Genomic DNA, 26,833 nt, shown 5'->3' with positions numbered 1-26,833 from the left:
CCACTTGTGATCGGTGGGAAGAACCCTGCTGAGTTCATTGGCCATTGTGTTGAGGTTGCCTGGAAGATGGAAAGCGGAAATTTTTATACCATGCCTTAGGCATCAGTTCGAAAGCATCATGGACTCCATATATTGGGCATGAGATCGAGCTCTACCCTGACGATTTCTATAAAACATGGCCTCAATATTGTCAGTATATAGCCTTACATGGTTGTTGACAATAAAAGGGAGGAATCACTCACATGCATATCTTACTGCTTGGAGTTCCAGAACGTTGATGTGAAGATTTCTTTCTGTGTTGGACCATGAGCAGTGTGATGTTCCCCACCCCATGAGGGAAGCATCTGTTGTCATAGAAACTGATGGTTCTGGTGTGAGAAAAGGAACTCCCAAGCAAAAGTAAAGTGATTGTATTACTGTCAGAGGAAGCAACAGGGATTTTGACACATCTAAGGGTATGTCTAGACTGCATCCCTCTGTTGGCAGAGGGATGCAGATTAGGCAGGTTGACATTGCAAATGAGGCAGGGATTTAAATATCTCATGCCTAATTTGCATAAAAATGGCCATCACGTTTTGCTGACTCAGCACTTTGTCGGCAAAAAGTGGCAGTCTAGAGGGGGATCTGTCGAGAAAGAAAGACTTTTTCAACAGATCTTGTAAACCTCCTTGCAGGAGGCATAAGGGATCTGTCGAAAAAGTCTTTCTTTCTCGACAGATCCCCCTCTAGACTGCAGCTTTTTGCAGACAAAGTGCCGAGTCGGCAAAATGTGGCAGCCATTTTTATGCAAATTAGGCACTGGATATTTAAATCCCTGCCTCATTTGCAATGTCAACCTGCTTAATCTGCATCCCTCTGCCGACAGAGGGATGCAGTCTGGACATACCCAAAGCCAGCCTTGCATATACTTCATGTACAGGCGTGCATTGTTGACAAAAAAATTGCACGCGGCCATGTGGCCCAGGAGTTGCAGGCAGTGGTGAGCCATAACTTTGGGGGCAGACTGATAGGTTTGCATGATCTGCACTATCTGCTGGAAGTGCTCTGTTGGGAGTGAAGCAATGCCTTGGGTAGACTCTAGGTAGGCTCCCATGAAGTGTATTTTCTGTGTATTTTCTGTGAGAAGCAAGATTGATTTTGTTTTGTTTATTTGTAGACCAAGGGAATGGAAGATGTGCTTAATGATGGAAGTGCTGTGATGTGAGTTGAGTTCAGAGCACACTTTGAGGAGGCAGTCATCCAAGTAAAGAAATATAATGACATTCTGTTTCCTGAGGTATGCGGCAATTACAGCTAGGACTTGTGGAAACACCCTTGGGGCAGTGGAAAAGCCAAACAGTAGGACTTTTACTGGTAATGTTGGGTACCTAAAACAAATCAGATAAAATGTCTATGAGCTGGGTGAATAGAAACATAAAAGTATGCATCTTGTAAATCGAGGGACGAAAACCGGTCAGCTTGTTCCAACGCTGGTATAATGGTAGTGAGTGTCACCATCTTAAACCTCTATTTTCTTACAAATTTGTTCAATGCTCTTAAATCTAGAATGGGTCACCATCCTTCCGACTTCTTTTCTGTCAGAAAATAATGGGAATAAAAACCCTTCCCCATTAAGTGTTGGGGAACTGTCTCTATTGCACCTACATGTAAGAGGTGTTCCACCTCCTATGGAGAAGAGTCTCATGAGAGTGGTCTCTGAATAGGGATGGGGTAGGGAGATGGGAATAGACATGAAAGGAATGGTGTATCCATGTTTAATTATTTTAAGCACCCATCGATGTGATGTTATTTTATGCCAATTTTTATAGAATTGGAGAAGATGGAGCTGAAAGAGCTTGTGAGATGATGGTGGCATTGGAATAGGTGATATTCTTTCTCAACCCTTGATGTGTTGTTCAAATTTGATTGCTGGGTTGCTGCTTGTTATTGGAGGATGGGCATCATTGTTGGGATTTATTTTGATGACATTGTTAATGCTGCTGATCCTCTCTGGGATAGTTATGAGTATATTGAGGGTATTGTGGTCTGGGATAAGGGTGATACCTGAACAGTTCTCTCCCCGTATGTTCCTCTGCTACCATGGCTTTAAATAGTTGTTTCTTTGCCTCTGGGATGTCTGAAATAAAACAACTGAATCTAGAATAGTTCCTGTGATAGCATTTACTCACTAGTACTGCATAGTTTACTATGTGAAATTGGCACATGGAAGACATGTAAACTTTGCAATTGAGTAAATGCAACCTTTTGCTATCTCTATCTGGGGGTGTGTATCTAATGTGCTGCTGCTTATTTCTCTGATGAGCAGCCTCCACCACAAGTGATTTTGGAAAGTGAAGAGTGTGTGAAAAGAAATTCAGATCCCTTCGGTGGAACATATTTTTTGTCCACTCTTTTGCCCATGGGGGTAGCAGTGGTTCATAGACTCATAGACTTTAAGGTCAGAAGGGACCATTATGATCATCTAGTCTGACCCCCTGCACAGTGCAGGCCACAGAATCTCGCCCACCCCTCTTAGAATAATCCTCTCACCTATGTCTCAGATATTGAAGCCCTCAAATACTTTGAAGGCCCCAACATGCAGAGAGTCCTTCAGCTGTGATCTGTGCCCAATACTACAGAGGAAGGCGAAAAACCTCCAGGGCCTCTGCCAATCTACCCAGGAGGAAAATTACTTCCTGACCCCAAATATGGCAATCAGCTAAACCCTGAGCATGTGGGCAAGACTCACCAGCCAGACACCCAGAAAGTTCCCTATAGCAACTCCTATCATCCCTCCATTGACCTATTTCCAACTGATAATGAATGGTCAATTAGTTACCAAGATCATGTTATTTCATCCAACCACCCCCTTATCATAGAATCATAGAACTGGAAGAGACCTCAGAAGGTCATCAAGTCCAGCCCCCCGCTCTAGGCAGGACCAATCCCATCTAAATCAACCTGGCCAGGGCTTTGTCAAGCCGAGACTTAAACACCTCTAGGGATGGAGACTCCACTACCTCCCTAGGTAACCCATTCCAATGCTTCACTACCCTCCTAGTAAAATAGTTTTTCCTAATATCCAATCTGGACCTCTCCCACCACAACTTGAGACCATTGCTCCTTGTTCTGCCATCTGTCACTACTGAGAACAGCCTCTCTCCATCCTCTTTGGAACCTCCCTTCAGGAAATTGAAGGCTGCTATCAAGTCCCCCCTCACTCTTCGCTTCTGCAGACTAAACAGACCCAAGTCCCTCAGCCTCTCCTCGTAGGTCATATGCTCCAGACCCCTAATCATTTTGGTTGCCCTCCGCTGGACCCTCTCCAATGCATCCGCATCCTTTTTGTAGTGGGGGGCCCAGAACTGGACACAATACTCCAGATGTGGCCTCACCAAAGCCGAATAAAGGGGAATAATGACATCTCTGGATCTGCTGGCAATGCTCCTCTTAATGCATCCTAATATGCCATTAGCCTTCTTGGCTGCAAGGGCACACTGTTGACTCATATCTAGCTTCTCATCCACTGTAACCCCCAGGTCCTTTTCTGCAGAACTACTACTTAACTGGTTGGTCCCCAGCCTGTAACTATGCTTGGGATTCTTCCGTCCCAAGTGCAGGACTCTACACTTGTCTTTGTTGAATCTCATGAGATTTCTAGTGGCCCAATCCTCCAATTTGTCTAAGTCACTCTGGACCCTATCTCTGCCCTTAAGCGTATCTACCTCTCCCCCTATCTTAGTGTCATCTGCAAACTTGCTGAGGGTGCAATCTATCCCCTCATCCAGGTCATTAATAAAGATATTGAACAAAACCAGTCTAGAACCGAACCTTGGGGCACTCCACTAGAAACCGACCGCCATCCTGACATCGAACCGTTGATCACTACCCGCTGGGCCCGGCCTTCTAGCCATCTTTCTATCCATCTTACCGTCCATTGGTGTGTTGGTGTTTGCGAAAAGGCTTTAGAAGGCTCCATAATTGTTGGATTAATGGGCAACACTATCTTGGATGACGTGACTGACTGTAAAATGTTGGTAAATTCGTGTTGATTATTGGTTACCTCCTTCAGTGGGACGTTCAGTTCTGTGGAGAAGCACTTGAACAAATCCTGAAAATGAGAGAAGTCATCAGCAGTAGTTGGAGGAGAGGGCATGATGGCTTCATCCGGTGACAAGGATTCATTAGTATCTGGAGATGTATCAGGGGATGGATCAGTGTGAAGTCCTCAGCAGCTTGTTGACATTGTAGGGAAGGTGACTGTGGTGGAGGAGACTGTTGAGGCACAGCATGGAACTTCTTTGCATGATGGTATGTATGATGTGACTGCCAGGGTCTCCAATATTGCCAGTGTGAATAAGGCATTGGAGGTGGCATCCAAGGGTTACCATACTATGGTGGTATGTCCCTGTATTTAGCGTATGGAAGTTGGGTTCTGGCAGAATAAACAGAGTGGTCTGTCACAGGCTAGTTGTGCAGGGAAAACACAACATCCACATCCTCATCCGAATCACTAGAGAATCTCTATGGAGAGAAAGTTGGTTGTGGTGCCAGAATACCTAGGGAGCAATCAGTGCCAAGAAAAGTCTAATTAAAGTGGATGATACCATTAGGTCTGCATGTTGTGGGAACTTTTGAGCAGGAGTTGACAGTGCTGTAGTTGGCTGCGCCAAGGCAGTTTGTGGTGCCATATGGGTTCTTGGTACCGAGTGCACCAGAGATGTTGTCGATGCCATTGTGGTACTAGCTGATGGCAAGGAGGTGGTAATTGGCACTGGGGTTGGGTGAGGTGCTGGCCCAATGAGGCAGGCAACTTGAACCCTGTAGCCTTGTTGAGGGATTTTACAGAACCCGCTCTCATTTCAGTGCCAGTTGCGCCAGATACACCCAATGCATCATAAGTGCTAAGGCGTGGAGGCGTTCCTGCTTTCAGCACATAGGAGCTGGTGAGCACCTTTTGGGTGCCGTAGCTTCATGAAGTAAAGAAGAAGCCTGCTTTTTCATGGGCTTTTTGTCTTTTCATGCATGTTGGTACTCAGAATTTTGGCCTGGGTCTGATGCCGAGTGTAGAGATTTTTCTAAAAGTATAAGCTTCAATCATAGGTCTCTGTCCCAGAGAGCACTAGATTTCAATGGATACATTGTGTGTGTCCGTCAGACAAAGGAATGGGGTTGTTGCAGAAGGATCAGCATTTAATTCCCAGTGAGCAGGGCATAATACTAACCATCTAACTATTTAACAAGAATGGAAAAATAGAGAAAGGTAGTGTTTTTTAACGATGAACTATTCACTACTAACTGTAAGCTAACTAATTAACAGGTAAAAACAGGGTTGAAAGGATTACTTATCTAAGAACGAGGAATGAAGTGAGGAACACTGCTGAACTCCTTCTCTAGCCAGAGAGAGTAGAAAAGGAATTGAAGGGGGATGGAAAAGGAACTGAAGGGGGGTGCACGCACAACGCCTGCGCACTAAGAACATGCAGCTAGAGGCATGCGCAGCCCCAGAGACACTGCTCTGAAGACTCCAATACCTGGTGCAGGAGCGGGACACCGACCTCATGTGGAGCAATCTATGGGGACATCTCTGGAAGAAGAACTTAAAGCTATTAAGTAACACAGTTTGTTAAAACAAAACCAAAAAAACCCCTCCTACACAAGGTAAAAGCTCTGTTATTTGGCACTCAATTAATCAGCATTTCTGATATCTCCCCATACAAATTTTCAATTTGGTAACCAGGACTAGTATACTGTCCAGCATGTTATGCAATTGCATATTCTGCGCTCTACTTTTATGCTAAAGAGACAGATGACAAGTAAGCAAGCTAAAATCAGGGAATACATATATTTTTGATGATTTCGGTGTACACCATGTGCTGTCAATAGTGATATGTTGTGTCATAAGATAATCTAATGTTTGGAAAACTTTTCCTGTATACACCAAAGTGCTTCAAGAAAGCAACTACACTGCAGTGCACTGCTACTAATGGATTGGTGAGTATGTGTACACTATTGTATATTTCATGCATTGTATTGTATTCTAATTCTTTGAAAATTTGTATTCCATCGGTAAATTATAGCTCTCAGATAATCAGATCACTCAATTCAACAAAACCCTCCATTCCCCCAATAAGCTGGGTACCCGAGCTTTGACTGTAGTAAGATTGTTACCATTAATTAAAAGTCAATGTTCAAGTAAGGAAACTATAGTTAGAAAAATGTATATAGAGATTTTAATGAATGTATTAGTATTAATTATAAGACTGTAATTATATGCATATATTTAGATATCCAAGACCACTGGCAGATTCCCAAGTACTGTATCACTACTGTGCATTGTTTTAAATCTAGATATGAAAATTCATATTGGACATTCCGGTGACTATTTTATAACTCTTAGCAATCCTTTCTTAGAATTGAATTTTCTCATTAGTACATCCACGATACTATTCCATTGATACATTTAGCTCTATAGATGCATACCCTAATGTATTTTTAACTGTCTATAGATACTAAGCAATATATTTTGAACTGATTAGAGTTTGATTTCTGTTACAAATAAAACCAATGAATAAATTCAATTAATACAACTAGTTTCAAATAACTATGTTATCAACAGAAATGTATGATAACGTGTACATAGTATAATAGGAGGCACTGTGTTCTCATGCAGAGCAGAACACTGAGAATCTGGAATTCTAAGTTCTCCCCCTCACTTTGTCATTATCTTACTATGGGCACAAGTCACCACCCTTTCCCTGAGTTTCCCGATATATAAAACTGAGTTAACAGCAATACTTGCAAAACACCTGAGACTTTTAAAATTAAAAGCATTATACTTTTCATCATGTTATTAATATAAATATTTGAGTTCAAATTATTATGCCTGTCTTGCTCTTAGAGAGACTAAAATCCCTATTTTTATTTGAGTATAAACTTCTTTCACATTCAGCTCATAGTTGCTTTATTAACTATTTAAAAGATTTTATTTAAACATTTTGGGATCAATTAATTAAAGGAAGTACAAACATGTATGCACACAAAACCCAAAAGCTTTCAGAAAGTTACATCTTACCCTTTAAAGTGATGGAATCATATACCAGTTGAGCTCTGCTTTCAAAGTATAATACATTAAAATGCTTAGCACTTATACAGTGTTTTTGGTCTGTTTAGGATATCAGCAGAACTCTTGAATGAGTTTTTTCATTTCACAATAGGAGTGCACCCTATTAGGTATACTTTCTTTCTAAGATTGTGATTTACAGAACTCTGTTCAGTGTAGTCCTAGATACGTAGTTCTAAAAGAAAATCTGCCAGGACCTGTTCTATCCTTGATGGAAATATCTAGCTCTGATTAGCAACAAAGAAAGATTTGGGAGAACAGAAAGATTTGAGAGAACATTAGTCCCTTTCATCAAATCTTTGTTATAATTTCACCAATTGATCCTCCCCTTTAAATGTCAAAGTAGGCAAAATTGATTGTGACTCCAGGAATTTAACATTTAGGGAAAGTGATTTGAACAGTCTGAGGGCTACATTTGTGTTTGGTTCCCGTCTCATGGTGTCTCTACTTTTATGAAAGTCAAGTGTTTGTTTAATATGCTAGCTAAGAATACAGAAGCAGAGAAAGTTTGATCCATAGTTATACTTTTAAATCATAGTCTGTGCTGTTTAATATTTTGAGCTTACCTATGCACACTAGATCCATAAAACCATACATTCCATAGCAGATTTGAAAAAGGATGTCCTTTCTTTGCCATACTGCATAGGGGCTGAAGGCTGACCAGAGAAGCCAAGTCACACTTGCTACTAAGAACAGAGATCCTAGGATTACAGCAATCATCTGCACTTTCTCAACCAGTGTTATAGTAATGCTTTGCCACTAGAAGAGAAACAAAGTAGTGTAAGATAAAATGTTATTTTTGCAAACTTTACATTCAACTCCTGTTTTCTCCTGAAACTAGAAATCATTTACATATTCATATAAATCAACATTGCTAATATTCTTGACACCACAGTTTATGCAGGAAAGAGACTAGTAGTATAGAAACTGGTTATGTTAAGGTTTATTTTAATGTAATCCGTATCATCATCTAGAAATGTACTTTAGAAGATTTACATTTATTTCGATCCTACTATGAATACATAGGACAAAAATATTCAACCTCAGAAAATCCAGCTTGCCTTTTGCATTTATGTCACAAGTACCATCAAGACACTATGGGAAGGACAATATCAAAACCTCATGAAAAAGACCAACAAAAGACTTTGTAGTTTCATATTAGTTTTATACAGAATAGAAATCAAAGTAAGTTTCCTTCAACTAAGGTACTGTACATATACAATACAATTTACCAGTATTTAAAATCTGTAGAACTATATTTGGATCTTATTAGGGTTATGTATTCAATTGAAAAACCATTTCATACTTCTCAGCTACAGCCATAGAGTGCTTTTAACAATTTTCTATTCTATAACGCTATCAGTAACCAACATTTCTGTTCTTCTCTTCACATTTACCAAAGTGAGTCAGAACCAGAATAATTGTGTTTTTGCTAAATATTAGAAATCAAAACAACACTCTCAAATGTAATAAAAATTATTTTTGTGAGTCACATAATTGTTCAGAATAAATATAATTTTTCAAACATATTTAGAAAAAATTAGTCATAAATTGATAAACAGAAAAACCTTCCCAGTACAATTTTGGCAAGTTTAAGGTTCCTTTGTAAATAAAGGTATGGTCATATGAACTTGTCTTTCATTTTTCTTTTTGTTATGTTTAAAAGAAAATGAATTACATGTTTTAAGTTTTCTTTGATATCATCATTAAAGGTTTTAACTTTGGAAGGAAGAGGAAATGCAAATGTTTGGTTTGGGACAAATATTACAGGACTCTAATCCTCCTCCTGAATTACTGAGGGACTTCGTCAAGGGTTCCCATTTGGATTAAGAATGACATTCATAACTGGGAAAGGGGAAACAACTGCTTTTTATAAACAAGTGGTAATTTACCAACATCATTTGATAATTGGCCATCTTCATTTCCAGGATGTCTGGTACTTATTTATCTACTCTTTGATGTTGAAAGCAGAAATGTAAGGATGAGATACAAATCCTTGGACAGGTCTTAGTTCCCGAGATGCCAGAATTTCTGCCAGTGGACATGCGCAATATCACCGAAAGTCCTAATACTGCTAAAATGCTCAGCATTCCAGCTCAGGTCTAATCCCTGCTAATTCACAAATTAGATATATCTGTAGGATCTGATCTGGTTGCCATACTCTTAGCATGCCAAAGAAAGGCGGAGTAAAGAGAGAGCAAGTCCCATTATCTACAGGCAGGAGAGCTGGGGCAGGCCAGGGCTGCCATGCCTCAGCCTGGCCTTCTCTAGTGTCCAGGGGAGAACCAGGGCTGCCTACCCCCAGAGAGGGGGGTTGGTGAGTGTAGCAAGCAGGGGGCACAGCCCCATTGTATATGTATATGTATACAGGTTACATCTCTAAAATCTGAGATTCTCTGGTCTGGCAACATCTGTGGTCCAGCATGACCATGGATGTTCTAGGATCAGAAATTCCTGGTGCAATGCAGGGAGATGGGGGCAGGAGTCAGTGGGCAGCTTAGGTGGACTGCGAGGGAGCCCCGGGAGTCAATGTATGGCTCAGTTGCACAGTGGAGGGGCAGCTAGGAGTGAGCACTCAGCTAAATTGGGCTGTGAAGGGGGGCAGGAGCTGGTGCACAGCTCATCTGGGCTGCAGGGGAGAAGGATGGGCAGGGAGCCAGCAAGTGGCTCAGCTGGGCTGTGGTGAGGGGGGTTGCCAAGAGCTGGTGCACAGATTAGCTGCACTGGGGAGTTGCCAGGAGTTGGCACATGGCTCAGCTGAGCTGCAGGGGAAGCTAGGAAGCCCATGGGGCAGGGAGAGTGGTAGGGGGCCTAAAATAATGTCCCCTGGTCTAGAAAAATCCTTCATCCGGGACCAATCAGGTCCTGAGGGTGCCAGACCAGGGCGGTCCAACCTGTACAAGAGTTGCTATATCGTCTCAGCTGAATGACTCATCTAACCGTGTCATGACAATGGCCCATACCTAGCCTTCAGAGAGAGTGTGCTAAACAGGGCAGTTGGAGTGATCCATCCCTGTCTTCCCCTTTCAGCTTTTGGCAATCAAAGGTTTAGTGTTGCAGTGAACATGGGGTTACATCTCTAACCATCTTGACAAACAGCCATTGATGGAACTATCCGTTCTTTTCCAAGTGTCCTTTAAACAGGAATGCACAGAAATTTTTTTACAAGTTTCTCAGTTGTCACAACAGGTACTGAATAGACAGAAGAAAAGAAGCAAAACACCAAAACCATGTTGTAAAACTCTCGGTCTTTACTCAGGACATACAACTTGAATCCCCAAGAAATATTCTGGCCCTGATTCTTCTGAGTTATCGCTTTTTAAATCAGGAGTGGTATTTCTGAAGTAAGTGCAATTAATCTGGTATGAAACAAGTGTAAAAGTGAGCTTCATTATCACTGTCTTTTGCTCTGTAGGGACACCTTACCATATCTGGCACACTCTTACCATTCTTTAAATGTGTCAATAAAATAGTGAACAAAAGAGAAGCAGTTGACATATATTTGATCTTTCAACAAGCCTTTGAAAAGTATTTCACATGAAATCTCTGAGGTGAGAGAAAAAAATACTTCCATGGATCAGACATTGGCTAAGACAAAAATGAAGGATTAGAATAAACAGTCAATTTTCTTCCTGGCAAAAGATTAATAATAGTACGTCTCAAGATTTCATACAAAGCTAAGTGGTATTCCATATATATATTATCTAGAGGTGAGCAGTAAAGTGGTACATTTTTCAGGGGACAGCAAGTATTTCCTCAGGACTGGAAAAGACTAAATAAACTTGGAGGGACTTAAGCAAGCTAGATGAATGGAAGATGAACTCCAATGTTGACACATGCAAAATAATCCACCTGGGAAAGAATAACTTAATCTACTCAGGGTATGTCTACACTACAGCGCTATTTCGAATTAATTTATTTAAAATTAGTTAATTCAAAATAAGCTAATTCGAAATAACGCATCTAGACACAAAAACTAATTCGAAATAGCATTTTTCTAATTTGAAATAGAGTGTCCACATTGAGTAGACCCTGAATCGAAGATAAGGCTGGCTGGAACCAGTGATAGCAGAGCATCAGGGCTGGACTTAGTGTGTGGGGCTGCTGCCTCAGGCTATCCGAGGTCTGTGCTTAAGGGGATCCGACCCCCCATCCTGGACAGTTCTCAGGTTTCTCTGCTTGCTGGTCTACCTCGCTGAGGGACAGCAAAGCATTTGTGTCTCGGAGTGCTCTGCTTACCCTCACTCAGGACACCACGGCACTCTGCAACATGGAACCAGACCTGCCCCATGGGACTCTGCTGCGTCTCATGGACACATTGCCAGTGGCCTGGCTGCACTGGCTGCCATCCGAGAGGACCATCATGGGGATGTCAAAGTCCAGGGGGTCTGCGGGGGAGCTTCCACCCTGAGGAGCACTAACAGTCTGCCCCACTGTGGGCTTGTGCCCCATTCCTCCCTCTCGTCCTTCCACTTACCCTTCCCTAGCCCCCCCTTCCTGATGTCAAATAAAAGACACGTATTTTCAAAAATATAAACTGTCTTTATTTAACACAACTGGGGTGGGGGAATGAAACTCTGGGGAGACAGGGGAAAGGAGGCGGGAGAGGTCAGGAGAGAGCGAGGGAAGGGGGGAAACTGGGAGGAGGGAGCTGGAAGGGGGAAACAAGGGGAAGAAGGGGGAGGGGAAGCTCAGCACTCGGGGTGGGGGGTCTCACCAGGCCAACCGTCTCCCAGCACAGCGAGGGAGGGGGCCTTGGCTTCCCCGGGGGGATGGAGAGCAGGGTGCGGAGGTTGATGTGGGGGGTGTGGACATTGAAGAGGAGGGTGTGGAGGTTGTGGAGGAAGAGGTGGGAAGGGGGGCAAGAGTGGGAGGAGGAACAGTAGTTGGGGAGGCAGCAGGCGCAGGACCAGCATGTGCTGCAGCAGGGCCTGCAGGTTTGCGTTCATTGTTTGGTCCTCAGCAAGCTGCTCCCGGAGCAGCTGCAGGTCTTCCAGCATCCAGGCCTGGATGGCGTGGTGCCGGGCTCGCAGGGCCCCCAAGTGCTGGTCCCTGTACTCCTGCCGTGTGCTGGTGGTCCAGAGAAGGCCATGGGTGCAGGAGCATGTCCCGGGCAGGGTGATGCACCCTGCACGAGCACCTGGTGCAGCTGTAGAGAAAGAAGAGAAGTGGTCAGTTCTCCCTGGGGACACAGTGGATGATGCCCAGTTCCCCTCCCCCCACCCAACGTGAGGGCGACCGTACCCTGCACCATCAGAGCTGCTGTGCTTGCACAGAGGCAATGGTCAGGATGTCTGGCTGTCCCCGGGACTGGGAGCTTCCCCAAGACTGCACCCATGACCCTGTGCTGTGTATAGTGTGGCTGGGGTCGGGGGGGGGGGGAGATGTCCCCTGCCTCTGTGTAGAGGGGGCGTGTGAAGGGAGAGCGTCCTGCTGGGTCCTGCCCCGGGGTCGGGAGCGTGTCAGGTCTCTTCATACATGCATGTGCCTATGGGGCCACGGCCCCTGGGTGTCATGTAGCTGGAGCAACCTGCCCGAAGGTGGCATGGCACATGTTCGCACATGCACAGGTGGCATTGTGATCTGTGGGAGGCATGGCCGACACGCGTGGTCCCTGGTGTCCCTCTCCGCCTCCCCCCTGGGTAGGGGACAGTGGTGGCACTTACCTGGTATGGCCTCCTGGACGACCCTGCCGACTCGGTGCCAGAACAGCTGGCGGTGGCCCCTCTGGTGTGCCCGGGTGAGGGCCCTCCGGTCCCAGCCCGCTGCCTCCCGGGCTGGCGCAGATAGCCCTGCCCCCCAGGAGTCGGTCGAGAGTGGGGAAGTGGTGGCAGGTGTTAGACGCTGCTGCGGCACCGCCTCTGGTGGTCCTGGCATATGCCTACCGCAGCTCTTTCACCTTCAGGCGCACCTGCACTTGGGTGCGCCTGTGGCCTTTCCTGGCCATGGTGGCCGCTAAGCGGCCGTAAATGGCCGCGTTCCTCCGGCTAGTATGGAGATCATGGACGTTGGGGGCCTCCCCCCAAACCTCAATGTGGTCCATGGTCTCCACACTAGTCCATGAGGGTGTGCGCTGTCGATGGCCCCTGGCTGGCCCCTGGGGGACTGGCCGGGGGAGAGCTGGCTTGCACTGGCTGCCTGGCTCATCCTGGGGCCACTGAGTCAGGGGCAGAGATTGCTGGCAGGCCTGGCTCTGGCAAGGGCCCCCGGGCTGGGGGAGAGGAGAGGAGTTTTCCTAGTTTGGCCCAGAGTGTCCACCAGGGGGAACTGGGAAGGGCTGGAGGCCCCCTAATTTGAAATAAGTGTCTACATAGCACTTATTTTGAATTAGCTAGTTCGAATTAGGTGTTATTCCTCGTAGAATGAGGTTTACATAATTCAAAATAAGGGCTCCGCTATTTCAAATTTATTTTGAAATAGCGGTTTGTATGTGTAGACATCTATTAAAGTTAATTCGAAATAACGTCTGTTATTTCGAATTAACTCTGTGGTGTAGACATACCCTTATACACATAACTAGCTTCTAAATGAATTATAACCACTTAAAAGGGGTGAGCACCATTGTAAGTCATTTTGCAATATCATGTTGCTAGGCAGCCTTCTTCTCCCCTTTGCCACACCCCGGGGGCTCTTCCAGGAAAGCTCTCCCCCCAGGGAGAAAACAATGTTATTTTTTATGACAGATGACAAAAGGAGGCGCAATGGTCTCAAAGTTGTAGTGGGGGGGTCTAGGTTGGGTATTAGGAAAAACTATTTTACTAGGAGGGTGGTGAACCACTGGAATGGGTTACCTAGGGAGGCGGTGGAATCTCCATCCCTAGAGGTTTTTAAGTCCCAGTTTGATAAAACACTGGCTGAATTGATTTAGTTGGGATTGGTCCTGCTTTTTGTTGGTGGTTGGATTCAATGACCCCCTGAAGTCTCTTCCAGCCCTATAATTTTATGAAATGCATGGCTGTAGCAGTGATCAAAAAAGTCAAGTGTTAAGACGTATAAGGAATTGGATAAAGAGTAATACTAAAAATATTACACTAAATTAATGGTACTAACTTATGTGGAATAACTTCATTTTTGGTTATTCTATCTCAAAGGGGGTTCAAGGATGGGAAATATCAATTATGTTAGAGGCATGGAAAAATTCTCAATTGAAGAGAGAGTAAAAACAGTAGGATTACTTGCACTAGAATAACAAGTGAGAAGTTATGGTAATAAGCGTATGGTGAAAGAAGATTAGGCATTGATATTTTTCCAATCTCCTACCATATATGTAAGAAGATATTTAATGAACTTGAATAAAGTACATTGAAAACTGAAAAAGGAAATGCTTCTTCATATAATACACAGCTAGCTTATGGCATTCAATGTTACAAAATATCACTGAGGCCTAGAATTAAGCAGGATTAAAAAAACCATGGTTTTATAAGGATGATAAGAACAGCGGTGGGCCCTGGGACAAGGTGGGGGGATCCCTAGCTCCATGCCCCCTGTAGAGCTGGGCCTCATGTGGAAGTAGAAGGACTGAGGGCAGTCAGCCCTTAGCACTGCCCAGACCACTGCGCCCCCACACTCCAACTCTCAGAGCCAGGCAGAGTGTTGCTTCAGCATTCCAGCAGCAATCCAAAAGTGACCAGAACTCAGTGGCAGCATCTAGGAGCTTGGGGCCTATTTGAATCTCTGGACCCCAGGGCAATTACTCGCTTTGCTATCCTCCTCCTCCCCCCCGCCCCCAACAGCAGGCCTGGACAAGAACATCTAAAATTATGATTATAAGTACTTTAAAAATAACAGGCATGGATACTAGCTCTATCTACTGGAAGGTCAGAAATGAAATTACTGACCCTTCTCCCACCCCCATCAGTACTTTTCCAAGTGCCTTCTACAAGGTTCTTCCTCAGAAACACCAGCTGTTAGTCACTAATCAAATCCAGTATGATAATTCCATTGTTTCTGAACTGGGGAAGACCGAACTACTGTAAAACCTCACCAGATATAAAGCCATCCCATGGAGGTTAAGCAAGTGTCTTTTTGCATATATCATGCAGTTTTGCAAAGTGTTAATGATTATTTTATTTCAAGGATAATTTAGAATACCTAAAATCTGCAAAACAATGCAATGTACAACAAAAGCAGTACCTACTTGACTCCCCTTTTGCCCATAGTCAGCTCTATGCTCAAGCGAGATTTTACATAAGAATATAACAGCCATACTGGGTCAGACTAATGGTCCATCCAGCCCAGTATCCTGTCTACTGACAGTGGCCAATACCAGATGCCCCAGAGGGAGGGAACACAACTGGTAATCCTCACATAATCATTCCCCTGTCACCCACCTCCAGAGAAACACAGGGTAGGGACACTGTTCCTACCCATCCTGGCTAATAGCCATTGATGGACCTAACCTCCATGAACCTATCTAGCTTTTTTGACAACTTATAACATAATGGATGTTGATGTGTCACATCAGAGAAGGTGCAGGCAAGTGGATATGTTACTGGATTTAAGAAGAAGTAGTATGTTATTTTTAAATGTGTTAACTCTCCCTCTTAGCCTGGCTATGTGGGCATTGACCATGGATTGCTACAGCTGAGCAAAGTTTATAAAGCCTACTTGTGGTTCACCTCTAAATACTGTGACTAAGCTGAACAGATACCAATTGGAAGACATAAAAGCTTTCTTCCTGTTCTGATTGCCAGTTTGAGATTGTTCCAATAAATACATGTTAACCATAATATTCATTATGCAATATTGGATTTGAAACTTGCTTTTACACATGTAAAATTCTTATTTAAGCAAAAAACCCAACATTTTTGTGAGCTCAACAAAGGTTCTGAAAATACACAATTAATATTTTTATTCCAATGGAAAATATGATTAAACATTCAGAAAACCTACTTTCTCAGAGGCATAGCAACAGACACAAAGTTCCATATGTATGACTTCTCATGAAGAGAATGTAAAATACAGGTGATACCTTAATGACCGAATAGCTTATATGTTGGCAAGCATAAGTATTTTAAAATTCAAATTTCTTCAATATTTTAAATGATAGGATATAGCTTTCTCTAGAAGCAAGCACAGTTATGTCAACTGCAGATACCTGCTTTGATGCATCTAAATTTTGATAAAACATGAAAACTAAGGGTGCTTAAAGTTAATAATGAGCACCCTGTCTTTTGTGTCCCACAAATTTCTCATGAAGAGCACTACTAGGTTTGCTTAGGTAAACTTTATCAGCCCTATCATGACAACATGTGTCAAGAGAGAAGGATGTTTATATGAGATTCTTAAATCTTCCTCCTTCTTTCTTCCTTCTCTTCAAGCTAGAATTCTGGAGCTATTCCTGTTCTGCTACAATCTTTTTATACTGAGTCTGGGCAAAATATGGCCTGTGGGCTGGATCCGGCCTGCCAACCCACCAGATCCAGCCCACGGATACAGCAGAGAGCCCCAGATAGGCTCCCTGCTTGCCTCGCCCCACCCACACACCGCTCAGAAAAGCAGACAGTGGGAGCTGCCTGTTTGAATAACAGGCAGACACAAAACACCATGTCTCCTTCTTTCCGGCTCGTAGTTATTCACACACAAATAGCCCTGCAGCCTGTGTAGGGGGAGGGCAGGTATGATGACTGCCTGAGAAACATGCTGGGCTGTTGTCCAGGAGTCACCCAGTAAGTCTCCTGGCCAGAGCCTGCCTCTGGTACCCCAACCCCTCCCCCAACTCTCTGCCCTCCATTCATGCCCCCCTACTCCACATATCCAAACCCTCTGCCCCCTCCTGAACACCTATCCCCTCCCAGATCTGGCACCCCAATCTCCTGCCACAGATCACAATCCCCTCCTGCCCTAGATTACAACCCAAACTCCTACACCCCAATTCCCTGCCCTACATCAAACCCCTATAAACCCTCCTGTTCTCCAATCCCCTGCCCTAGGTCACAGCCCAAGCTCGGGCTCCTCAGTCCACTCCCCTAAGTCACAACTGCCTCCTTCACCCAACCTCCATCCCAGACCCCACACTTCCTCCATTAATATCACGGGGCTCATCTAGACTACGCAGAAGTGCTGAAAAAGGATATGCAAATTCCATGAGAGGATATGCAAATTCTATAGGGGAGAACCCAGAGGGAAGGGTGCCATGGTCTGGGAAGGGAGCAGGTCCTAACAAGGTGGTGGAGCCATTAACAGAAAACAATTAACAGAAGGTGAGACACCAGCCAGAAGAGGGTGCACCAGCAGGAGGTGCCATGGTGGTGAGTGCTCACCATGTTATACCCCAGCCCCTGTCCTCAAAGACCTAGGCAATGTCAACTAAGTCTTCTAGTCACAAATATTTTAGGATTCCAAACAGATCTGTGATAAGCACTGTATTTTGGGAAGAGGTTAATAACTTAGGGTATGTCTACACTGCCACCCTAGTTCGAACTAGGGTGGCTAATGCAGGCATTCAAAGTTGCAAATGAAGCCCAGGATTTAAATATCCCAGGCTTCATTTGCATCTTGCTGGGCGCCGCCATTTTTAAATCCTTCTTAGTGCGGACTCCGTGCCCGCGGCTACACGCGGCACAGAGTAGGTAGTTCGAATTAGGCTCTCTAATTCGAAATACCGTTACTCCTTCTCAGAAGGAAGGCAAGTATGGAAAGTGATAGGTCTGCTGTTGTTACCTGCACCACATGTGCCATGTTTGTCTTTCTCCCAGAATATACAAGGGATTTCACCTGCACTAAGTGCAAGATGGTTGCCATTTTGGAAGAAAAAATTAGAGGACTTGAGGCCCAAGTATCAACCCTATGTTCCATCAGATAAGATGAAGACTTCCTTGATAGAAGGCAGCATTTAATTTTGCAGGTACAGCAGGCTGAAGAGCCAGTGAGGGCAGTACTGGACAAGGAGTAAAACTGGCAGCATGTAACCTCTAGGAGAAGGCCAACACAGGTATCCCTCATTCCTGTAGAAGTAAGTAACTGCTTTCAGGCTCACTGCACAGGCTTTGCAGAGAATACTTTGGCAGGGACCTCTCAGGGAAGAAATCAGAAGGAGACACCATTTACCAGAAGGCATGGGATACGTAGTCCTAGAGATGAGGGTTCCACGACCACCACCCCTAAAAGAAGAAGACGCGTGGTGATGGTCAGGCACTCCCTCCTAAGAGGGACAGAGTCATCCATCTGCCATCTGCACTTGGAATCTCGAGAAGTGTGCTGCTTACCAGGAGCTAGAATTCAGGATGTTACCGAGAGACTTCCAAAACTGATTAAACTGTTGGATCACTACCCCTTCCTGATTCTCCACTTAGGAATGAACGATACAGCCAAGAATGACCTTGAGTGGGTCACTGCAGATTATGTAGCTCTGGGAAGAAGGATCAAGGAATTTGAAGTGCAAGTGGTGTTCTCATCCCTTGTGGTACTGATCGTCGAATCATGGAAGTAAATGCGTGGTTGCACAGCTGGTGTTGGAGGGCTTTAGTTTCTTTGACCATGGTCCTCGTTCTGGGCACGAGGATTGTTAGGAAGAGATGGGATCCACCTAACCCCAAGAGAGGAAAGAGCATCTTCACGGGCAGGCTTGCAAACTTAGTGAGGAGGGCTTTAAACTAGGTTCGTTGGGGGACAGTGACCAAAGTCCTGAGATAAGAACAGGCAGGGGAGAAAAAGAGGAGGAGTTACACTGTATGTAAGAGAGTAATATGATTGCTCGGAGCTCCAGTATATAGAGGGAGAAAAGCCTGTTGAGAGTCTATGGGTTAAGTTTAGAGGTGGAAGCAACAGGGGTGATGTTGCGGTTGGTGTCTGCTATAGACCACCTGATCAGGTGGATGAGGAAGATGAAGCTTTCTTCAGACAACTGAGGGAAGCTTCCAGATTGCAGGCCCTGGTTCTCATGAGGGACTTTAATCACCCTGACATCTCTTGGGAGACCAATACAGTAATAAACAGACAATCCAGGAAGTTTTTGGGGAATGTTGGGAGTAACTTCTTCATACAAGTGCTGAACGAACCGAACAGAGGCAATGTGCAGCTTCCCCAGCTGATCACAAACAGGGAGGAAATATTAGGGGAAGTAGATGTGGGTGACTTCCCACTTATTTTAAAGACACCTTATTGAAGGCACAGGAAGAAATCATCCCGATGCACAGTACCAAAAGCAAATATAGTAGGTGACCAGATTGGCTTACCAGGGAAATCCTTGGTGAGCTTAAACACAAAAAGGAAGCTTACAAGAAGTGGAATCTTGGACAGATGACTAGGGAGGGGTATAAATATATTGCTTGAGAATGCAGGGGAGTTATCAGGAAGGTGAAAGCACAACTGGAATTGCAACTAGCAAGGAATGTGAAGGGTAACAAGAAAGGTTTCTACGGGCATGTTAGCAATAAAAGGGTCATCAGAAAGGGCGTGGGGCCCTTACTGAATGAGGGAGGTAACCTAGTGACAGATATGAGAAAAGCAGAAGTACTTAATACTTTCTTTGCCTATGTCTTCACAGACAAAGTCACCTCCCAGACTACTGCATTAGGCAACGCAGTATGGGAAGGAGGAGGACAGCCCTTGGTGGAGAAAGAACAGGTTAAGAACTATTTAGAAAATCTAGACATACACTAATCCGTGGGTCCAAATTTAATGCATCCTAGGGTACTGAGAGGGTTGGCAAATGTTACTGCAGAACCTTTGGCCATTATCTTTGAAAACTCATGGTGATTTGGAAAGATCCTGGATGATTGGAAAAAGGCAAATGTAGGTAAGAAGGATAATCCAGGGAACTACAGACCAGTCAGCCTTACCTCAGGCCCCAGAAGAATCATGGAGGAGATCCTCAAAGAATCCATTTTGAAGCACTTGGAAGAGGGGAAAGTGATTGGGAATAGTCCACATGGATTCACAAAGGGCAAGTCATGCCTGACCAATCTGATTAGCTTCGGTGATGAGGTAACTGGCTCTGTGGACATGGGAAAGTCAGTGGATGTGATCTACCTTGACATTAGCAAGGTTTTTGATACGGTCTCCCACAATATTCTTGCCAGCAAGTTAAGGGAGTATGGATTGGATGAATGGATGGTAAGATGGATAAAAAGCTGGCTAGAAAGCCGGGTCCAGCGGGTAGTAATCAATGGCTCGGTGTCAGGATGGCAGTCAGTTTCTAGCAGAGTGCCCCAAAGTTCGGTTCTAGGACCGGTTTTATTCAACATCTTTATTGATTACCTGGATGAGGGGATGGATTGCACCCTCAGGAAGTTTGCAGGTGACACTAAGCTAGAGAGAGAGGTAGATACGCTTGACAGCAGATAGAGGGTCCAGAGTGACTTAGACAAATTGGAGGATTGGGCCACAAGAATTCTAATGAAGTTCAACAAGGACAAGTGCAGAGTTCTGCACTTGGGACGGAAGAATCCCAAGCATTGTTACAGGCTTGGGACCAACCACCTAAGTAGCAGTTCTGCAGAAAAGGACCTGGGGGTTACAGTGAATGAGAAGCTGGATATGAGTCAACAGTGTGCCATGTAGCCAAGAAGGCTAATGGCATATTAGGCATATTAGGTTGCATTAAGAGGAGTATTGCCGGCAGATCCAGAGATGTCCTTATTCACCTTTACTCGGCTTTGGTGAAGCCACATCTGGAATATTGTGTCCAGTTCTGGGCCCCCCACTGCAAAAAGGATGTGGACGCATTGGAGAGGGTCCAGTGGAGGGCAACCGAAATGATTAGGGGGCTGGACCATATGACCTATGAGGAGAGGCTGAGGGAGTTGGGTCTTTTTAGTCTGCAGAAGCGAAGAGTGAGGGGGGATTTGATAGCAGCCTTCAACTTCCTGAAGGGAGGTTCCAAAGAGGCTGGATGAAGGTGGTTCTCAGTAGTGACAGATGGCAGAACAAGGAGAAATGGTCTCAAGTTGTGGTGGGAGAGGTCCAGGTTGGATATTGGGAAAAACTATTTCACTAGGAGAGTGGTGAAGCACTAGAATGGGTTACCTAGGGAAGTAGTGTAGTCTCCATCCCTAGAGGTGTTTAAGTCTTGGCTTGACCAAGCCCTGGCTGGGTTGATTTAGTTAGGATTGGTCCTGCCTAGAGCAGGGGGCTGGACTTGATGTCCTTCTGAGGTCTCTTCCAGCTCTATGGTTCTATGATTCTATGAATTCCATGATAGAGTCCAGAGCCTTAGACAAATTGGAGGATTGGGCCACAAGAAATCTGATGAGGTTCAACAATGACATAAGAACATAAGAATGGCCGTACTGGGTCAGACTAAAGGTCCATCTAGCCCAGTAGCCTGTCTGCCAACAGTGGCCAGCACCAGGTGTCCCAGAGAAGGTGGATTGAAGACCATGGTCAAGCGATTTGTCTCCTGCCATCCTTCTCCAGTCTGTGACAAACAGAGGCCAGGGACACCATTTCTATTCCCTGGCTAATAGCCTTTTATGGACCTAATTTCCATGAAATTATCTAGCTTCTCTTTAAACTCTGTTATAGTGCTAGCCTTCACGGCCTCCTCTGGCAAGGAGTTCCACATGCTGACTACATGCTGTGCGAAGAATAACTTTCTTTTATTAGTTTTAACCTGCTACCCATTAACTTCATTTGGTGTCCTCTAGTTCTTCTATTATGGGAACTAATAAATAACTTTTCTTTATTTGCCCTCTCCATACCACTCATGATTTTATATACCTCTATCATATCCCCCCTCAGTCTCCTCTTTTCTAAACTGAAGAATCCCAGTTGTTTTAACCTCTCTTCTTATGGGACCCATTCCAAACCCCCTAATCATTTTAGTTGCCCTTTTCTGAACCCTTTCCAAGGCTAAAATATCTTTTTTGAGGTGATCTCTGGGTTGATTTAGTTGGGATTGGTCCTGCCTAGAGCTGGGGGCTGGACTTGATGACCTTCTGAGGTCTCTTCCAGTTCTATGATTCTATGATTCTATGATCTGTACACGTTATTCAAGATGTGGGTGTACCATATTTTATACAGGGGCAGTAAGATATTCTGTGTCTTATTTTCTATCCCTTTCTTAATAATTCCTAGCATCCTATTTGCCTTTTTGACCACCACTGCACACTGTGTGGAAGTTTTCAGGGAACTATCCACAGTAACACCAAGATCTCTTTCCTGATTTGTCATAGCCAAATTAGCCCCCATCATATTGTACATATAGTCGGGGTTATTTTTCCCAATGTGCATTACTTTACACTTATCCACATTCAATTTCATTTGCCATTTTGTTGCCCAATCACTCAGTTTGGTGAGATCTTTTTGGAGTCCCTCACAGTGGGTATGTCTACACTACCTTCCTAGTTCGAACTAGGAGGGTAATGTAGGCATACCGCACTTGCAAATGAAGCCCGAGGAGTAACGGTAGTTTGAACTAGGAAGCCTAGTTCGAACTACCTAGTTCGTGCCCCGTGTAGCCGCGCTGCACGGGGTTTGAACGAGCGGGGTTTTAAAAATGGCGGCGCCCCGTTTATGCAAATGAAGCCCGGGAAATTCAAATCCCGGGCTTCATTTGCAAGTGTGGTATGCCTACATTACCCCGCTAGTTCGAACTAGCGGGGTAGTGTAGACATACCCAGTCTGCTTTTGTCTTGACTACCCAAAACAGTTTGGTATCATCCGGAAACTTTACCACCTCACTGCTTACCCCTTTCTCCAGATCATTTATGAATAAGTTGAACAGGATTGGTCCCAGGACTGACCCTTGGGGGACACCACTAGTTACCCCTCTCCATTCTGAAAATTTACCATTTATTCCTACCCTTTGTTTCCTGTCTTTTAACCAGTTCTCAATCCCTCTTATCCCATGGCAATGTAATTTACACAAGAGCCTTTGGTGAGGGACCTTGTCAAAGGCTTTCTGAAAATCTAAGTATACTATATCTACTGGATACCCCTTGTCTGCATGTTTGTTAACCCCTTCAAAGAACTCTAATAGATTAGTAAGACATGATTTCCCTTTACAGAAACCATGTTGACTTTGGTCCAACAAATTATGTTCTTCTATATGCCTCACAATTTTATTCTTTACTATTGTTTCGACTAATTTGCTCGGTACTGAAGTTAGACTTACCAGTCTGTAATTGCCAGGATCACCTCTAGAGCCCTTTTTAAATATTGGTGTCACATTAGCTACCTTCCAGTCATTAGGTACGGAAACCGATTTAAAGGATAGGTTACAAACCACAGATAATAGTTCCGCAATTTCCCATTTGAGTTCTTTTAGAACCCTTGGATGAATGCCATCCAGTCCCAGAGATTTGTTGACATTAAGTTTTTCTATTTGTTCCAAAACGTCCTCTAATGACACTTCAATCCAGGACAGTTCCTCAGATTCATCACCCACAGAGGATGGTGCAGATTTGGGAATCTCCCTAACGTCCCCAACCGTGAAGACTGAAGCAAAGAAATCATTTAGTTTCTCCGCAGAGGCTTTATTGTCCTTGATTGCTCCTTTTATATCTCGATCATCTAGGGGACCCACAGGTTTTTTTAGCAGGCTTCCCGCTTCTAATGTACTTAAAAAACATTTTGTTATTTCTTTTTGAGTTTTTGGCTAGCTGTTCCTCAAAATCTTTTTTTGCTTTTCTTGTGACATTTTTACACTTGACTTGACAGTGTTCATGTTCCTTTCTATTTATCGCACTAGGATTGGACTTCCACTTTAGAAGATGCATTTTTGTCCCTCGCTGCTTCTTTTACATGGTGGTTAAGCCACGGTGATTCTTTTTTTATGTCTCTTGCTATGTTTTTTAATTTGGGGTATACATTTAAGTTGGGCCTCTATTATTGTGTCCTTAAAAAGTTTCCATGCAGCTTGCAGGGATTTGGCTCTAATCACTGTGCCTTTTAATTTCTGTTTAACTAACCTCCTCATTTTTGTGTAATTCCCCTTTTTGAAATTAAATGCCAGAGTTCTGGACTGATGAGGTGTTCTTCCCACCACAGGAATGTTAAATGTTATTATATTATGGTCACTATTCCCAAGCGGAGCTGTAACGGTTATCTCCTGGACCTGATCTTGCGCTCCACTCAGGACTAAATCGAGACTTGCCTCTCCCCTTGTGAGTTCCTGTACCAGCTGCTCCAAGAAGCAGTCATTTAAGCCATTGAGAAATGTTATCTCTGCTTCTCTTCCTGAGGTGACATGTATCCAGTCAATATGGGGATAATTAAAATCCCCCATTATTACAGAGTTCTTTATTTTGGTAGCCTCTCTAATATCCCTCAGCATTTCAATGTCAGTATCGCTGTTCTGATCAAGTGGTCGATAATATATCCCTGCTGCTAATTTCTTATTTTTGGAGTATGGAATTACTATCCATAGCGATTCTATAGAACATGTTGATTCATTTAATATTTTTATTTCATTTGATTCTACATTATCTTTCACATACAGTGCCACTCCGCCACCCACACGGCCTGCTCTATCCTTCCGATATATTTTATATCCCAGTATGATTGTGTCCCACAGATTTTCCTTATTCCACCAGGTTTCAGTGATGCCTATTATGTCAATCTCCTTCTTTAATATGAGGTACTCTAGTTCACCCATCTTATTAGTCAGACTCCTATAAGTGTAGAGACCTGCACTTCCTTAAGGGAGTTTCCAAATAGGCCGGAGAAAGGCTGTTCACAATAGTGATGGATGGCAGAACAAGGAACAATTGTCTCAAGTTGTGGTGGGAGAGGTCCAGGTTGGATATTAGGAAAAACTATTTCACTAGGAGGGTGGTGAAGCACTGGAATAGGTTTTACCTAGGGAAGTAGTGGAGTCTCCATCCCTAGAGGTGTTTAAGTCTCAGCTTGACAAAGCCCTGGCTGGGTTGATTTAATTGGGATTGGTCCTGCCTTGATGGCCTTCTGAGATCTCTTCCAGCTCTATCGTTCTATGATTCCATGAAAATGTAAAAGTATCATCAAGCCACCTTTTGTCCCTCTCCTCAGTCTTGTAGAACTTGGCTAAGACCCAAAGGAAAAGATAGCTTTAATTCCACTTTTGAATCCAGGACATAAGAGGAACCAATATTTGAGTTATTACCAGATCCAAAGAATTAATACATATTACTGAATGACTCTTTAACCCTAACAATTCCTGCACAGTGCTGAATAAAATAGATCCAGAGTGCACTATGAGTCCTTAGACGGCCTGGCTGCTCTGCTTACCGGCAAGGGATCCAGACCGTTCTTATCAGGGCAGAAGCAAGAACTTCTTTAAGTAGGCTTAGGCCAGAAGAGCCACTCCCTGCCAAATGACTAGATTCTGCTCTGATGTGTACTCTTCCCCAATGACTAAGCACTTTGAAATGGGATCCAGTTTTCCACAACAGGGCATGCATTCTCTCAGCAGTGATCTGTTTAGACAATGTTCGGGAGGAGAATAAAACCAATATGTTATACAATCTACCTGTGTGCCATAAATCAACATTTGCAAGTCTCTGACATAGAAACTAAGCAATATTTTTGGTCTGTATTAAGTATGTAAAAATGTTACCTGGCAAGGTTTTTTCATTTTAATTGCTATTACATGGTATCTGTAACAGCAGAGCTCACAGGTCCATGACCCTCTTTCACTAATCCACTTTAACAGGCACAATTGATGTGTGTACCGTACTGACCCATCACATCGGCAAGGATTTAACAATTCACCCTGAAACAAGACAAAAATATCAGAGTGATTTTATTTTTTTATACCATATTTCATGTTTTGTGTTCTGGAATGTGATTGTTTTAGTCACTGTCTTAAGATTTTGTATTTTTGGCTAGAATAACAACCAAAAGTTAGAGCTCTTTTAAATATATCATCTCTCACTATCTCCAAATATTCTACCACATTGCAAACAACAGGTTGAAGTGCATTACACTGCATGTGTAATTATTATGCCAATGATCTTCTTGGGTAAACAGTAATGCTATTTATTATCTTTTTCTAGTAACTACAGAGGGATGGTTGCATGTATTTCCGCTGCAGTTACTCTTAATCATGGGTAAAAAAGAAAGGCATGACATCATAGTGAACTGCATGCTTACAGTAGCAATTGTACTGTTAAGATTCCTAACTGTCAAATTACAGTATAAAAATTCTCTACTAAATGAACAGTTTTCAAAAAAATAATCTAAAAATGTCGTTCCAGTCAAAATATTATACTATGTCAAATTATTTACTGAAATTGTGTTTGCTTGAAGCTTTTTTGTTTCTTATTTCTGTGATGCTACTTCAGAAATATAACAGACTAAGCTACCTAATCATACTAACAGTTGCCCTCATCTATGTTCTAAAATAAAACACCAAGTTAATAGTCTCTTATATTAAAGTCTAACTGGACAATTCAATAATAGCTTTCTTTTTCTAGTTTCTTTTAATAGAAAAATAAAGTATAACAACCCGCATTCCTCTTTTTATGTCATAATGGCCCAAAGAGGGAGCTGGCCGACTAAGGTGACATGTATAAAGTAAAATGCTAGTGGAAGGCTCCAGCTCCGATCCTGTGGGAATGACCAATCATGAAACCTTTTCAGAGGTTTTCCTCCTAAAAGTAGTGGGGAAGCTCGTCCCGGTTCATTAACACGCAGAGGACACGCAGCTTTGAGAAGGAGATTTGCCCGTGCAGGCTGCTCCCTGCTGAGCCACGAGGCCGCTATTTCCTGCCTTTCCAGCCGGGCAGAGGCGGCCGGCAAACCGCCGCACAAACGGGACCTGCGGGTCCAGCCCGGGCAGGCGCAGCTGGAGGCGAGGCCCAGCCGCAG

The 26,833-nt window shown here is 43.8% G+C and overlaps 1 protein-coding gene across 1 annotated transcript in view; it reads right to left on the bottom strand.

Annotated features, from left to right (window-relative positions):
- Positions 1-26,833, bottom strand: part of MARCHF11 (membrane associated ring-CH-type finger 11) — a 55,291-nt gene that overhangs the window by 27,701 nt on the left and 757 nt on the right. Inside the window, exons 2-3 of the mRNA XM_075921453.1 lie at positions 25,581-25,736; positions 7,669-7,861 (exon numbers count right to left, since the gene is read on the bottom strand). Coding sequence (XP_075777568.1) covers positions 7,669-7,861; positions 25,581-25,736 — 349 coding nt within the window. The remainder of the gene's footprint in view (positions 1-7,668; positions 7,862-25,580; positions 25,737-26,833) is intronic.

The sequence above is a fragment of the Pelodiscus sinensis genome, chromosome 2 (assembly GCF_049634645.1).
Source record: "Pelodiscus sinensis isolate JC-2024 chromosome 2, ASM4963464v1, whole genome shotgun sequence".
Lineage (NCBI taxonomy): Eukaryota > Metazoa > Chordata > Testudines > Trionychidae > Pelodiscus > Pelodiscus sinensis.
Note: the sequence above shows the minus strand (reverse complement) of the source record. Positions and strands in the feature narration are given on the sequence as shown.